This window comes from Ciona intestinalis, chromosome 1 (genome assembly GCF_000224145.3).
Source record: "Ciona intestinalis chromosome 1, KH, whole genome shotgun sequence".
In the NCBI taxonomy this organism is placed as follows: Eukaryota; Metazoa; Chordata; class Ascidiacea; order Phlebobranchia; family Cionidae; genus Ciona; species Ciona intestinalis.
The window spans coordinates 9320360-9334645 of record NC_020166.2 but is presented as its reverse complement, the minus strand read 5'-3'; the positions used below and the strand labels follow the sequence as shown (position 1 = coordinate 9334645).

Below are 14286 nucleotides of genomic sequence, written 5' to 3'. Positions count from 1 at the left end.
TAAAAGGCGTGGCTGTTAAATGGTTGAATATAACTTATTTATCTTCGCGTGGCGAGGCAACCACATTCGTTACAAACACCGGTGTTTTTTCATTGAACCCAATCTGCACGCTTTAAAAAATAACGCGATTCGGTATTTGATATCAACTCAGTTGTCACGCGTTAATTTGTCAATTAATCGGAAAAGGAGTCACATGACTTCTCTCAGCGAATCACCGATTGAGGAAGCCATGACGTCATTTCCGGACCGCGATCGTGCAGACTAAACCTCTCTGTTGCATCACAATAGGCTAGCTGTGCGCACGTAACAGACTGCAAAGTTGGCTAAGTTTGATCGAATTTTAAACTAAACGAACAAGATGGTAAGTTTATGTTATTTTACTAATCATAATTTTCGTTTTTGTCACATTATTAATACACCAGGACTAAAATACGAGTACGTAACATACAATATGTAAAGGCATGTTTTCGACAGCATGCGAACCGTATTGCATTTTAATAACACGCGACAGGCACGTGAATATCTAAATAATACAGAGTGATATTATACTCTTTTGAAAACGACGTTTATATGACGTTACAATGTTTCCTTGCGAAATAATATATTGCTACTTTATTAATATGTCTAAACTAAAGACAACGTATTGACATATGGTACAGAAATATTCAAATACTTAATTGGAAACTGTAACGGTATATTATGTTAACAACACGCAACAAATATGGACCATGCCATTTGGGCGAAATATATATCTCCTTTAATATACAATTTGCTGAGCTTGATTTTTGTCTGCTACGTATTTCGTAACACCAGATCCTGACCCCATTTTTTTACAGAGAGAATGCATTTCACTTCATATTGGGCAAGCTGGCGTTCAGATCGGTAACGCATGTTGGGAGCTGTATTGCTTAGAACATGGGATACAACCCAACGGTTTGGTCAAAAGTGGAGACCAAAGCGACGCGGTTGGAACTTTCTTCCAGACTACGAACGGTGGTCGTCATATACCAAGAGCAATATTCGTTGATTTAGAACCAACTGTAATCGGTAGGTAGAAGCTTTTGAACAAGTGCAGTATATTTATTCTCGTGTGGCGGTGCAACGACAGTCGTTATAACACGGGGATTTCATTGTGGCTCACTTAAAGCTTACTGTATGAGTGTATGTTGTGTAATGTATTCCTAATCTATATGAATGAGTTTCGGCACGAAATGAAACCGGCCACTTTTGGTTAATATTTGTTCATCTGGTATAAGAACGCCGTATAAGTTGTATGTGGCAGATATACGACGTAAATTAATTTTAGGTAATCCTACTTAAAGTTAACTTGGTTTGGTGTTTTCCTTTTTATTCTTGATGTCTGGCCACATCTTAACCTTATACGATTTATTTACAGACGAGATTCGCACGGGTGATTACAAGGAGTTATTTCACCCGGATCAAATGATCACTAACAAAGAAGATGCGGCAAATAACTACGCTCGTGGTCACTACACCGTCGGTATGTTACTGGTAGTGTATGGAATGCGATATATATAGTAGGACGGGAAAAATGGGACACCTTTACCACATGATATCTCAATATCCTAATCGTGTTTTATATAATTAACGACGGTCTATGAGAGTCGTGAGGAAACGAGTTAATAATTCTTTCAATGTTCTTTGTTTATTACCAACTGGGACGAGAAAATAAAATAAATAGGTGGCCCATCCTCTTCTCCCCTACCATACTATGGTTGCATTTATGATATGGGCCGCTGTTTACAGGTTTGTTGAAGATTATAAATTTTTTAATAAAGGCTATGTTTCAGGCATGTGAGGATAAACAATACTACATAAAATTAATACTAATGAGCTTTCAAATATTGTTTTTTACAGGTAAAGAAGTTATTGAAAAAGTTACTGATCGTATTCAAAAACTCTCTGAAGGATGTGAAGGACTGCAGGGTTTCTTAATTTTCCACTCGTTTGGTGGCGGTACAGGGTCGGGGTTTACATCATTGCTGATGGAAAGGCTTTCGATTGATTACGGACGAAAATCGAAACTGGAGTTTGCCGTTTACCCGGCCCCGAAGGTTTGTAAGACTGTGGATATCGTAGATTCTTATTCGATTAAACTGACTCTATGCCTTGTTGCATAAAAGTGTGCCGTCTATTAGACCCCTAGCCGCTAGCCATATAGAATAGTGATTTCAAATTTTAATATTTACTTTTGATCTAACCTACAGATCTCCACTGCCGTTGTCGAGCCTTACAACTCGGTGTTGACAACACACACAACACTGGAGCATACAGATTGTGCGTTCATGGTCGACAACGAGGCAATCTATGATATTTGCACCAACAAGCTTGAAATTGGTCGCCCAATATACCAGCATCTTAACCGAGTCATTGCTCAGGTAATGAATTAAAGAATAAATAATTTTAAAAATGAATGAATGTAGGCCTAATTTTTTTTTATCCTCGCGTGACCAGAAAACGGCAGTTGTTATAACACGAGTGTGCTGTTTTATACAGCTCGTGTCAGCTTACGAGTTGCCACGAATGTAACTTTGAGGGTGATCACCTATATAGAACGTATATTAAGACATAATCTTCTAACAGGTTGTTTCTTCAATCACTGCATCTCTAAGGTTCGAAGGATCATTGAACGTTGATCTAACAGAATTCCAAACCAACTTGGTGCCGTATCCACGAATCCACTTTCCGCTTGCCACCTATGCGCCAATCTTATCCAGCGAAAAGGCCAAACATGAACAGATGACGGTTGGTGATATCACCAACGCTTGCTTTGAACCAGCCAACACCTTGGTGAAATGCAACCCTCGTGATGGGAAGTACATGGCGTGTTGTATGTTGTACAGAGGTGACGTGGTGCCGAAGGACGTAACAGCAGCAATAGCAGCCGTTAAACAAAAACGATCTATCCAGGTAAACAAATTCACAACGTTTGATGGACCAGAGATACTTTTAACATATAGTTGTTTGGGGCAAGGTGGGTGCAGTAACATAATATCCCGCATTCTCTAACCGCATTTTAAACCATGAATTATACGCCCTTTAAAGTCCCTTTGATACAGCTATGCTATTCTGTAAATGTTTTTTATTTACTGCAAAAGATAAAAGAGAATACAAACATCATTTTGCCACAACATATTAAACTCGATATCGTCGAAGAAGAAAAAAAAATGTTTAATAGTTGTCTCTTTCGCACACATAGCAAAGTTTAAGACAGGTTTTTCTAGATTTTAAACGCTACAACAAACTTATCATGAAACCAATTTTATTTCAAAGTATTTTCTCGTTACAGTTTGTCGATTGGTGTCCCACTGGTTTCAAAGTTGGGATCAACCATCAACCGCCTACACAAGTTCCGGGAGCAGACATGGCGAAACTAGGCAGAGCTCTCTGCATGCTAAGTAACACAACTGCAATATCAGAGGCATGGGCAAGGCTTAACCACAAGTTTGACTTGATGTATTCAAAGAGAGCATTCGTCCACTGGTAAGTTTAAATAAAAGCTACGACAGTTATTATAACATGGGAGTTCTGTTCCTTATACACTTCACTCACATAGACCGTTGTTAAATATTTAAAACACGATCGGTATATTTGGATATTGTGTGATAATAGTACCTTATCCCACCCTACTATATATCTTCGATCTACAGGTACGTTGGAGAGGGAATGGAAGAAGGGGAATTCTCGGAGGCGAGAGAAGACCTCGCTGCTCTTGAGAAAGATTATGAAGAAGTTGGAATGGACTCGACCGAAGACGGACAAGAAGACGAAGCCGAAGAATACTAGAATATTCACCCTATGTGACGTAAAACTCACCCTACACAATTGCTATTATTTGCAAAAAACTAGAATATTTACACATGTATGACATAACAAACCCATTGTATGACGTAAGTCACCTAACACACTTGATACAGTTAGTATTACTTGCCGAAGATAACCATTGTAAACTTATATAATATTTGCAAGAAAAGGAGTTTATTCTGGAAAACTATAACGTTGAATTTTATTGTAAAGTTTTAAACCAGAGCGCCATAAAAAGCGAAGTGTCTTTAATATATTTATAGCTTTGCTTTTCAGCCCTTTTGCGCCACCCAAATTCCAGCAAAAAATGTGGTTTTTCCCAACTTTTTTGTGAGTACGTGAATTTACTTTTACAATACAGTAAAAGTCAAAGGCTTTGTAAACTACAATTTAACGACTCGACAAGATCAAATAATGGTCCATTTTAAGTAACGGCCAAAAGGTTTAAAAGCAATGCTATACAAGTATATTGACAAGATATTTGATATTATGTACATGCGACAACCTTAACACAAAATATTTCTAAAAAAAACAATTTGAAAACCTATTTTTGTGTACATTAAAGTCAAATAGCTGGTCCAATGTATTTAAGAGATATAATATATTTCATTTTGCCACAAATATGTAGCCAAGTTGCACATGAATATAAAATAATAAATACCATAAAACAATATGAAAATGTGGTATTTCCGTGAGAAAATATTTATTTAAAACAAAGGAATTACGTCATATCCGCCCTTCAAAAGCGTCGACTTTGACCTGTTAAATCACAATGGGCGCTACTGCATTAGAATAAAAACCAAATTTAAATTATTTTGGTTGGTTTTAAAGAGAAGTAAAGAATATGGTGAGATTTATACACTAATGGTAAAATACTTTATACAGTTTAAATACTTTATACATATGCTAAGTTTTACCCGTAGTGTGTTCTGCTCTGTAGCAAAGCAATTATCGGAGATTTTAGGAGTTTTACAAAGCCTGGTTTAGTTGTCGTCCTGATGTTAATTCTCTTTTGTCGGTAAAATAATCTCATCTTCGTTACTGATTTGGAGAAATAAATAAAAATGCTGCATATTATGTGTGTATATCAGCAACAAAATTAATCTGACTATATTATCTGAAAAAAAATGCTATATATTAACTGAAATATAAATGCTGTATAATAGGAGTCTATATTAGCAACAAAACGAGTCGTTAAAATATCATTTTTCAGAGCGAAATAATATCTATTCACGTTGGGGAAGCAGGGCTACGGGTTGGACAACGTTGTTGGGAACTATATTATGCAGAACATGGTATCTTGAAAGATGGTATCACAGATGGGGCTACTTTACAAAGCAACAGTCCTAATGCTTTCTTTAATAAATCCGAAAGCGGGGCTTATGCTCCAAGAGCGCTTTTTGTTGATATGGAGCCGACAGTTATTGGTATGAACAAACTTCTGAATTGTAATTACTCGTTAGGTTTGAGTAGAGCGTCGCTTTCGTGTTTTTATTCTTAGCTTTTTTATTGTTTAATTTGGTAGCAAACAAGAAGTATCTTAGATTTATAAAACCGTATCCTCACGACTTCCATGGACCATTGTTAATTGTTTAAAACACGATCAGGATATCTGGGTATTATGTGCTTAAGGTGTCCCGTCTTTTCCCAACTTAATATATAACTGTATTCTCGTGAATTGTAAATACACAGAACTCATTATAAGTTAGGTTTACTTTAATGCGGGTTTAGCCCACACGCCCTATTTTACTCAAGTAGTTTTCACCCGTAGATTGTTTTAACGACTGTCCTTTTGCTGCTGATATCACACAAATTTCCCTTCTTCGCCATTTGAACTAACTTAATCTTCGTTAGTTAATCTTCGTTAGTGTATCCGTTAAGAAGAAAAACCGATGATGTTATTTATTTAAAGATGATATTTGTGTTGGTGATTACAAAAATGAGTTCCAACAAGTCGTTGGAAAGGAGGATAGTGGAAGTAACTACGCACGTGGAAGCATTTCAGTTGGTAGGTATAATAAAAACGTTATGATACAAATAACATAAATGGTAACTCGAAAGCTGGCACGAGGTGTATGAAACAGAACACCTGTGTTATAACGATGATACCATCCCGCTTTGAACCGAGTATCTTATAATCTAAAAGGCCCGAATATTATTTAGTTTTTATATTTTTTGACGTCTTTCAGGGGGGAATTACTGTGATTTGATAACGAATAAGATAGCAAAGATTGCAGAGGCATGCGACAACCTGCAGGGTTTTATAATTTACCATTCTGTGGGCGGGGGAACAGGGTCGGGTACTACGTCATTGGTTATGAGAAAACTTTCAGAATTATACCCGAAGAAAACAAGAATGGAGGTCTCTGTTTATCCGTCGCCTAAGGTAAAATTAAGTTAGAGAAATAGGTCAAGCAGGAGGAAAAAATATAAAATAAAATTGTGATAGCTTTTCCTGTTTCTGTAATTATACTAAAACACGTAAATATACGTGGTAACATGAAAGTGGGCACAAGGTGTATGATTCACGATCAGAATATCTGGATATTATGTGCTAAAGGTGTCCCATCTTCCCCCAGCCTACTATATATAACATAATTTCATAAGGTAATGAGCCAATTCTTGTTTAGGTCTTATTTCAAATTGCCTGTTTGTAGATTCTCATAAAAATACAACAAAACAATTTGTTTAAACTTTTCATCTCAAGATTTCTACGTCTGTGGTGGAGCCCTACAACGCTGTATTGGCAACACGGGACAGCATGTTATACGCAGATGCTTCGTTCGTTCTGGATAACGAGGCCGTTTATGAAATGTGTAAAAACAAACTTGGCATCGAAGAGCCAACTTACAAGAATATAAACAACGTTATGGCTCAGGTAATATTGAAAAATATCATTTTGAGGTCATCGATATTTTGATGATGTCATCAACAAAAAATATTAGGTTGATGATAATTTACCCTGTATAAACTTCTTAAAGAACGTTTTGCTCAAACTGCTATATAGCTTGGCTGTAAATCCAACAGGCTGTACAGCAAGTGAATACTGCTTTTAATCCTGTATAAATTGCGCTGTGTATTACTGGAAGAATTTGACTTTCCAGTTTTATTCTTAGGTCGTATCCACAGTGACGTCAAGTTTAAGGTTTGAAAGCTCTATCAATGTTAGTCTCAGCCAAATGCAAACTAATCTGATCCCGTATCCGAAAATGCATTTTATTACTTCATCGCTTGCACCAATGACGTCATCAGCGAACGACATCGAATCGATGACGCTTAATGACGTCACAAATGCTTGCTTCGATCGCCAGTTGGCGTCAGCGAACTGTGACGTCAAGAACGGTAAATTTATGTCTTGTAACGTGATGTACAAAGGTGACGTCACGACTGGTGACGTCAGTTCGACAATAGCGGAGCTAAGAAAAGACCAAACGCTGAAGGTAATAAACTTTATGAAATGGGAACTTATTTAACAAATATAGAAAAGCAACCTTTGAGTGGTATTTTTAAGAAATGCTACAACAACAACTAATTCTATATAAGGCGCCAAGGCATGAAGATGACCCGGGATTAAGGCCAGAGTTTGCCAATTCATCGATAAATGACAAACCGCAGTGTAGTTTCAGAACCAATATAGCTTAAATCACATATTTCATAGACTTATTTTTTATAGTTGGATGAATTTGGTCCTGATCGCCTAAAGACTGGAATCTGTCACGGAGCAACAAAAGTGTTGCCAGATTCAGGATTCGCTGATTATAAAAGGAGCGTTTGTATGATGGCAAATAATACTGGCATCACTGATGTGTTCAAGATATTGGAAGACAAGTTTGATTTGATGTTTTCGAAGCAAGCGTATGTTCACTGGTAAGAGAAAAAAATTGACTGGACATTGCATTTGTGCGTTACCCCTATTGTTACTATAGTATAGAATGGGAAAGCAGGGCGGAGGAATCCTCTGGTTCGACAGCAAAATTTATTACAATCGGTCTAAACCCGATACAGTTTATGGCTGACAATTTGGACAATTCAGTTTAAGTGTCTTGTTCAATGCACAAACACGCACAAAATGACACTATCAAGCTTCGAACCCAGAATCCGTGGATTGTGATAAATCCTTCTAAACGCTTAACCCAATATTCAAATGGATAGCATGCCAACACTAATAATAATAAAAATAATAATATATAAGTTTATTTGTCTTTTCGATTAGCCAACGGTGGAAGATTGTAAAATATTTTAACAAAAGGACAGGATATAGTGAAAACACCGGTGGTAAAAAGAAAGAAATATTTTAAACCTTTTGAACTGAAAATGTTATATTCCAGGTACGCTGCGGAAGGCATGCAGACAGATGAATTTAAAATATTTTTAACGAAAGGACAGGATATAGTGAAAACACCGGTAGTAAAAAGAAAGAAATATTTTAAACCTTTTGAACTGAAAATGTTATATTCCAGGTACGCTGCGGAAGGCATGCAGACAGATGAATTTGAAAGTGCACGAACAGATTTGACATCATTGTTAAAATATTACGAGCAAGCGGGAGTCAATACGGGAGTTGAATCGGGATACTGATTATTGCTATTCCAACATATTTAATTTGTGGTTGTTTGTTGTAACAGAGAAAAATACACACAAAACTGAGTTCAAAATTTACTTAATATAGGGTGGGGGACGACGGGACATCTTTAGCACATACTATTCTGATCGTGTTTTATTTTTTAACGGTCAGTAGCAGTCGTAAGAATAACCTACGCTTTTATAATTCTCTGCATGTTTTGTTTATTATTAACTGGGACGAGAAAACAGAATGAAAATGAGCTTCACCTTACTATACAAAAGTATGCGTAAACATTTTAAAAACGTGTGTAAAACCAAATATCCTATAAGATGGTCAGAAAACTCTCCCGAGTTGCTCGAAAATAATCAATGGTAGGAAAGCACCTCTGTGGTTAAATGATAAATATTAACCTGCTGATGTAAAGAACAAGTTATTACATGGTTAGTGTAAATGTTAATATGAAATATAATAAATTATATCAACAAATATAAGATACATTACCGTCAATATATTACGACATCAAACTTTGATCTTGCTTAAGAACTAATTTATTAAACTTCGTTTTCTATTTAGCTAAGCTTTCTTCATATGTTCCCACCATTTCAATAAACTGACTGGAGCTGTCTCTCTACAACCTTATTTTTGTCACTGCGCTACTGAAAGACCGCTTAAATTTTGCACACTTTGTAGCTTAAAGATCATTGAAAAGACCAGCAAGCAGTTTCAGTGCTCTTAGCTAAATTAAAATTCAATAGATAATTTGTAGAGAATAACCATTTATTCAACCTGCCATAAATATTTGATGTGTTAACTGCCTTTGCAGTGGTTTTAATGCAATAAAACAAGTCCTATGTTTAATGTTTATGAAACCAAGTAGGGTTGTTGAAATACAAAAATACCAGAAGAACATCAACAATTATGGTTTGTTTTCAGCAAGAAATGTGAAGTAAATATGCATAGAAATACTTGCACACAAAAGGGAACATAAATAAAAAAAAAGGGAAAATATTCTAAAAGAAAATCAAACTCCAGTCGACAACTTGTACAATGGGAAAAAAAACTTTAGTTTTGTGGCTGTTCGATTAAATTTGAACCTGATTTTGCAATAAATTCATTCAGTTCTTCGTGCAAATTTTCCTCCCAGCGTCGTCCCATACCACCAATACTTTGTTGGAATGAATTAATTTCTTTCATCGTGTTCGTGGCTAAGGTTTGCATCTCTTCAATCGGCGCTGACGCAATTCTTTCAACTTCTTCTCTTACTTGGTTGATCACATATTCTATCCCTTGTCGGCCCTGGGTTTAAACAACTTGATTAAAAACCAACAAAAACAACGAAGTATTGGTAAAAGTCTAAACATATATTAAACGCTAAAAACAAGTTAAAAATAAAATTCTTAACCTTTATTTTTTTAAAAACAAATTTAAAAGTTTTGTCTACAAAGGGTTGTGTGAATAAAAAAACATAAAAGAATTATGTTATATTACATATTCACTAGAATGCACCAAAAGTTTTTAAATTTCATTTACCACAAGGGGGCGACAAACCAATATAGAGTATCAGGATTTTAATCTGATTAATCCAAAATACCCTAATTAGTTATAAGCTAAAAACAAAGCAATTTAAATACACCAGATCTGGATTTAGCATTATTTATGTGAGTACATTACAGTTGCTGTAAATAGATACTGCTGGTATGGTTTACAAATAATACAGCGGAGACTTTAACCATATAACCTAAAATACCCTGTTGTAAGCAGAGGACACTAAAGAGATTTAATTAATCCAGATCTAAATTTAGCATCAGGTAACACACAACTAATGTGAGTAGGGATGGCTGGTTTTGATTACAAAGGGGTGGAATGTGGGCGTGTTAGGTCCATGGCAGAACTATGGCCTGCGCGCCTGCCAATACAGTATTATATGACTGGAGCCATGGTACTGTACTGAAGTTGGTGCTTCTGCCTCCTAACTTAGAGGTTAATGGTTCAAGGCTTGCCGTTGCAACTATTGTGAGGGTATATGTATGTGGTAACTGGCGCAAGATGTAGGAACTAGAACACCCATTAACAGTAGACGGCTTGCAACGAAAGGATAAACAACTTTCATTTAATTATATATTGTATTAATAAACCGAGTGATGATAGTAGATTAGTAAGCACCAACCTTCACAGAGGCCGCCATCATAGTTGTCCCCATGGCATTTTCAAAGAAGCTTACAAAAGACAAGTTCTTGCAAGTTATGTGCCATTGCTGTTTCAATACAGTCCTGTATAAATAAAGAGAAAAAATGGTTTAAAAACACGCATTTTACATGAAATATTGTATCTAGAAGTTTATAGCTTGATGTTATTGCTTAAATCCCAGCCCCAAAGGTTCCAACACTGTGTAAGACCTCACTCATAGAGAACAGAATGAATTAAACCAACATTACAAAAGGGATTTAGGTTATTGTGGATTTAACTATTGTTAACAGAATAATGGGCCAAATTGGGGTCAGATCTCAGGTATGGCATGCCTTTGTAGACCTCACCAATAGCCACCCATATAAATAAAAAAAAGATTTAACTATAGAAAAAGAGAAAACTATGTCAAATTTCATGTAATGTTCATACATTGATATTGTTAAATGTTACATTGCAGTATAACTATGACAAGAGTGACACATAGGAAATGTAGATTCGTGCAGATCATCACAACACAAAACTTGTTTATCAAAACAACAACTACGTATGAAACATACAACAGATTTTCGGAATCTTCCATGAAATTATAGTAAAGACTTTATTAGTATTAATACTGTGTTATGGTGTGCAATAATCTAAAAACTGGTGCAATTATAAACAAACTTAAAAAATAAATCCGAATTCAAATGCAGATGTAGTACTAGTATGCGTATCATTAATACTAATATCAAAATACATTGCAAAACTAAAAGTGATTTTACAACCATAACAGCGATATTAAGACTTTAGGTTCTCTTTCAAAAATTACCTTAATATAAAGAATGGCAGTCTAACATCAATGTTAACAGACATTGCGTAACATAAAACACCCTAAAACTTCAGAATATTTTAAACTATTAATGCCATGTATGGTATCATATAGCTGCAGTGGCGCACCCAGGGGGGGGGATTAGGGGGACTAGTCCCCCCCCTTTTTGATATCAATAAATCGTAACAAGGGTCGCAGTGTAAAATTCGAGAATTCGTTGATGCGAACGCACCGGCTCGTGCACTCGTCTGCCTAAGTGTATGTGCGAGTGTGTGTGCGTTCGGGAGGTTACGTGTGTTTTGGCAGGCTTGGTCCCTCGTTAAACGATGCTACGTTACACGGCCGCGAACTCGTCCCCCGTTAAACGACGCTACGTTACACGGCAGCGAACTCGTCCCACGTTAAACGACGCTACGTTACACGGCCGCGAACTCGTCCCCGTTAAACGACGCTACGTTACACGGCAGCGAACTCGTCCCACGTTAAACGACGCTACGTTACACGGCCACGAACTCGTCCCTCGTTAAACGACGCTACGTTACACGGCCGCGAACTCGTCCCCCGTTAAACGACGCTAGGTTACACGGCCGCGAACTCGTCCCTCGTTAAACGACGCTACGTTACACGGCCGCGAACTCGTCCCTCGTTAAACGACGCTACGTTACACGGCAGCGAACTCGTCCCCGTTAAACGATGCTACGTTACACGGCCGCGAACTCGTCCCTCGTTAAACGACGCTACGTTACACGGCAGCGAACTCGTCCCCGTTAAACGACGCTAGGTTACACGGCCGCGAACTCGTCCCTCGTTAAACGACGCTACGTTACACGGCCGCGAACTCGTCCCCGTTAAACGACGCTAGGTTACACGGCCGCGAACTCGTCCCTCGTTAAACGACGCTACGTTACACGGCCGCGAACTCGTCCCCCGTTAAACGATGCTACGTTACACGGCCGCGAACTCGTCCCCGTTAAACGACGCTACGTTACACGGCCGCGAACTCGTCCCTCGTTAAACGACGCTAAGTTACACGGCAGCGAACTCGTCCCACGTTAAACGACGCTAGGTTACACTGCCGCGAACTCGTCCCTCGTTAAACGACGCTACGTTACACGGCCGCGAACTCGTCCCTCGTTAAACGACGCTACGTTACACGGCCGCGAACTCGTCCCCGTTAAACGACGCTAGGTTACACGGCGCGAACTCGTCCCTTGTTAAACGACGCTACGTTACACGGCCGCGAACTCGTCCCTCGTTAAACGACGCTAGGTTACATGTCCGCGAACTCGTCCCTCGTAAACGACGCTACGTTACACGGCCGCGAACTCGTCCCCCGTTAAACGATGCTACCTTACACGGCCGCGAACTCGTCCCCGTTAAACGACGCTAGGTTACACGGCCGCGAACTCGTCCCCCGTTAAACGACGCTACGTTACACGGCCGCGAACTCGTCCCTCGTTAAACGACGCTAGGTTACATGGCCGCGAACTCGTCCCCCGTTAAACGACGCTAAGTTACACGGCCGCGAACTCGTCCCCCGTTAAACGACGCTACTTTACACGGCCGCGAACTCGTCCTCCGTTAAACGATGCTACGTTACACGGCCGCGAACTCGTCCCCCGTTAAACTACGCTAAGTTACACGGCCGCGAACTCGTCCTTCGTTATACGATGCTACGTTACACGGCCGCGAACTCGTCCCTCGTTAAACGACGTTAAGTTACACGGCCGCGAACTCGTCCCGCGTTAACTAGCTACTTTACAAGGCCGCGAACTCGTCCTTCGTTAAACGACGCTAGGTTACATGTCCGCGAACTCGTCCCCCGTTAAACGACGCTACGTTACACGGCCGCGAACTCGTCCCTCGTTAAACGACGCTACTTACACGGCCGCGAACTCGTCCATCGTTAAACGACGCTACGTTACACGGCCGCGAACTCGTCCCCCGTTAAACGACGCTAGGTTACAAGGCCGCTAACTCGTCCCTCGTTAAACGACGCTAGGTTACACGGGCGCGAACTCGTCACTCGTTAAACGACGCTAAGTTACACGGGAGCGAACTCGTCACCCGTTAAACGATGCTACGTTACACGGCCGCGAACTCGTCCCTCGTTAAACGACGCTACTTACACGGCCGCGAACTCGTCCATCGTTAAACGACGCTACGTTACACGGCCGCGAACTCGTCCCCCGTTAAACGACGCTAGGTTACAAGGCCGCTAACTCGTCCCTCGTTAAACGACGCTAAGTTACACGGGCGCGAACTGGTCACTCGTTAAACGACGCTAAGTTACACGGGAGCGAACTCGTCACCCGTTAAACGATGCTACGTTACACGGGCGCGAACTCTTCACTCGTTAAACGACGCTAGTTACACGGCAGCAAACTCGCCCCCTGTTAAACGATGCTAGGTTACACGGCCGCGAACTCGCCCTCCATTAAATGACGCTACATTACAAGTCCGCGAAATTATCCCCCCCCCCCTTTATTTCCTTCTGGGTGCGCCACTGTCCACAGCCAAAGTTTGTCAAACTGTTGACATCACTGAAGATGATTTTAATTTTTCTCCCAACTTTTTATTTAGTTCCAGTTTTTGTCCTATTTGAAATAAAACAATTATGTTCTTAAATTCTCTTGCATGTAATGTTTACATTGATATTAAGATATATTTCAAGGTGATGAGAAAGAGAAGGCAATGCCATATGCATTCACCATTTCACCCCTGGGTATTGAAAATGAACCGCAACCTACATTTCAAGATCGCTTGGCTAGTTTTATACTCGTCGGAATATTTATAATTTCTTTAATGCTGTTGTTTAGTTCAAAGACCCTCGATCCATTATATGTGAGTTATTATACCTGAATAATGACGTCAAGAACAGTGTCTCTTGTTAATATTAATT

General features: G+C 39.1%; 3 protein-coding genes and 1 long non-coding RNA gene across 5 annotated transcripts in view; 3 read left to right on the top strand and 1 right to left on the bottom strand.

Annotated features, from left to right (window-relative positions):
- The first annotated feature begins 253 nt into the window (after positions 1-253).
- On the top strand, positions 254-4493 carry LOC100186959 (tubulin alpha chain-like). Of its 2 annotated transcripts, none has more exons than XR_003397437.1 (8): positions 254-361; positions 837-1047; positions 1397-1501; positions 1879-2075; positions 2229-2399; positions 2605-2995; positions 3311-3504; positions 3672-4493. XR_003397437.1 is itself a non-coding variant. In XM_002122703.5 (8 exons), exons 1-8 carry the CDS (start codon positions 359-361, stop codon positions 3805-3807), a joined length of 1344 nt encoding a protein of 447 aa, XP_002122739.1. In that variant the 5' UTR covers positions 255-358; the 3' UTR covers positions 3808-4493. The 2 variants fall into 2 exon arrangements, 1 of the variants encoding a protein (XP_002122739.1); XM_002122703.5 differs by having other exon boundaries at positions 255-361; positions 2605-2931.
- A 24-nt stretch (positions 4494-4517) lies between these two features.
- LOC100186908 (tubulin alpha-1C chain-like) lies at positions 4518-7627 on the top strand (the record flags this gene model as incomplete). Its single annotated transcript, XM_026837090.1, has 7 exons — positions 4518-4672; positions 5039-5252; positions 5738-5833; positions 6015-6211; positions 6533-6703; positions 6942-7265; positions 7499-7627. Coding segments are annotated over exons 1-7 (1134 nt in total), but the record flags the coding sequence as incomplete, so codon positions are not given.
- Positions 7628-9378, top strand: LOC113475766. The gene is made up of 2 exons (XR_003397537.1): positions 7628-7692; positions 8286-9378. It is a non-coding gene; the product is annotated as an uncharacterized LOC113475766 (long non-coding RNA).
- LOC100175092 (PRELI domain containing protein 3A-like) overlaps positions 9153-14286 on the bottom strand; it is a 7108-nt gene continuing 1974 nt past the window's right edge. Inside the window, exons 5-6 of the mRNA XM_002124761.5 lie at positions 10557-10659; positions 9153-9685 (exon numbers count right to left, since the gene is read on the bottom strand). Of these exons, the coding sequence (XP_002124797.3) occupies positions 9452-9685; positions 10557-10659 (337 nt within the window). The 3' untranslated portion in view covers positions 9153-9451. The remainder of the gene's footprint in view (positions 9686-10556; positions 10660-14286) is intronic.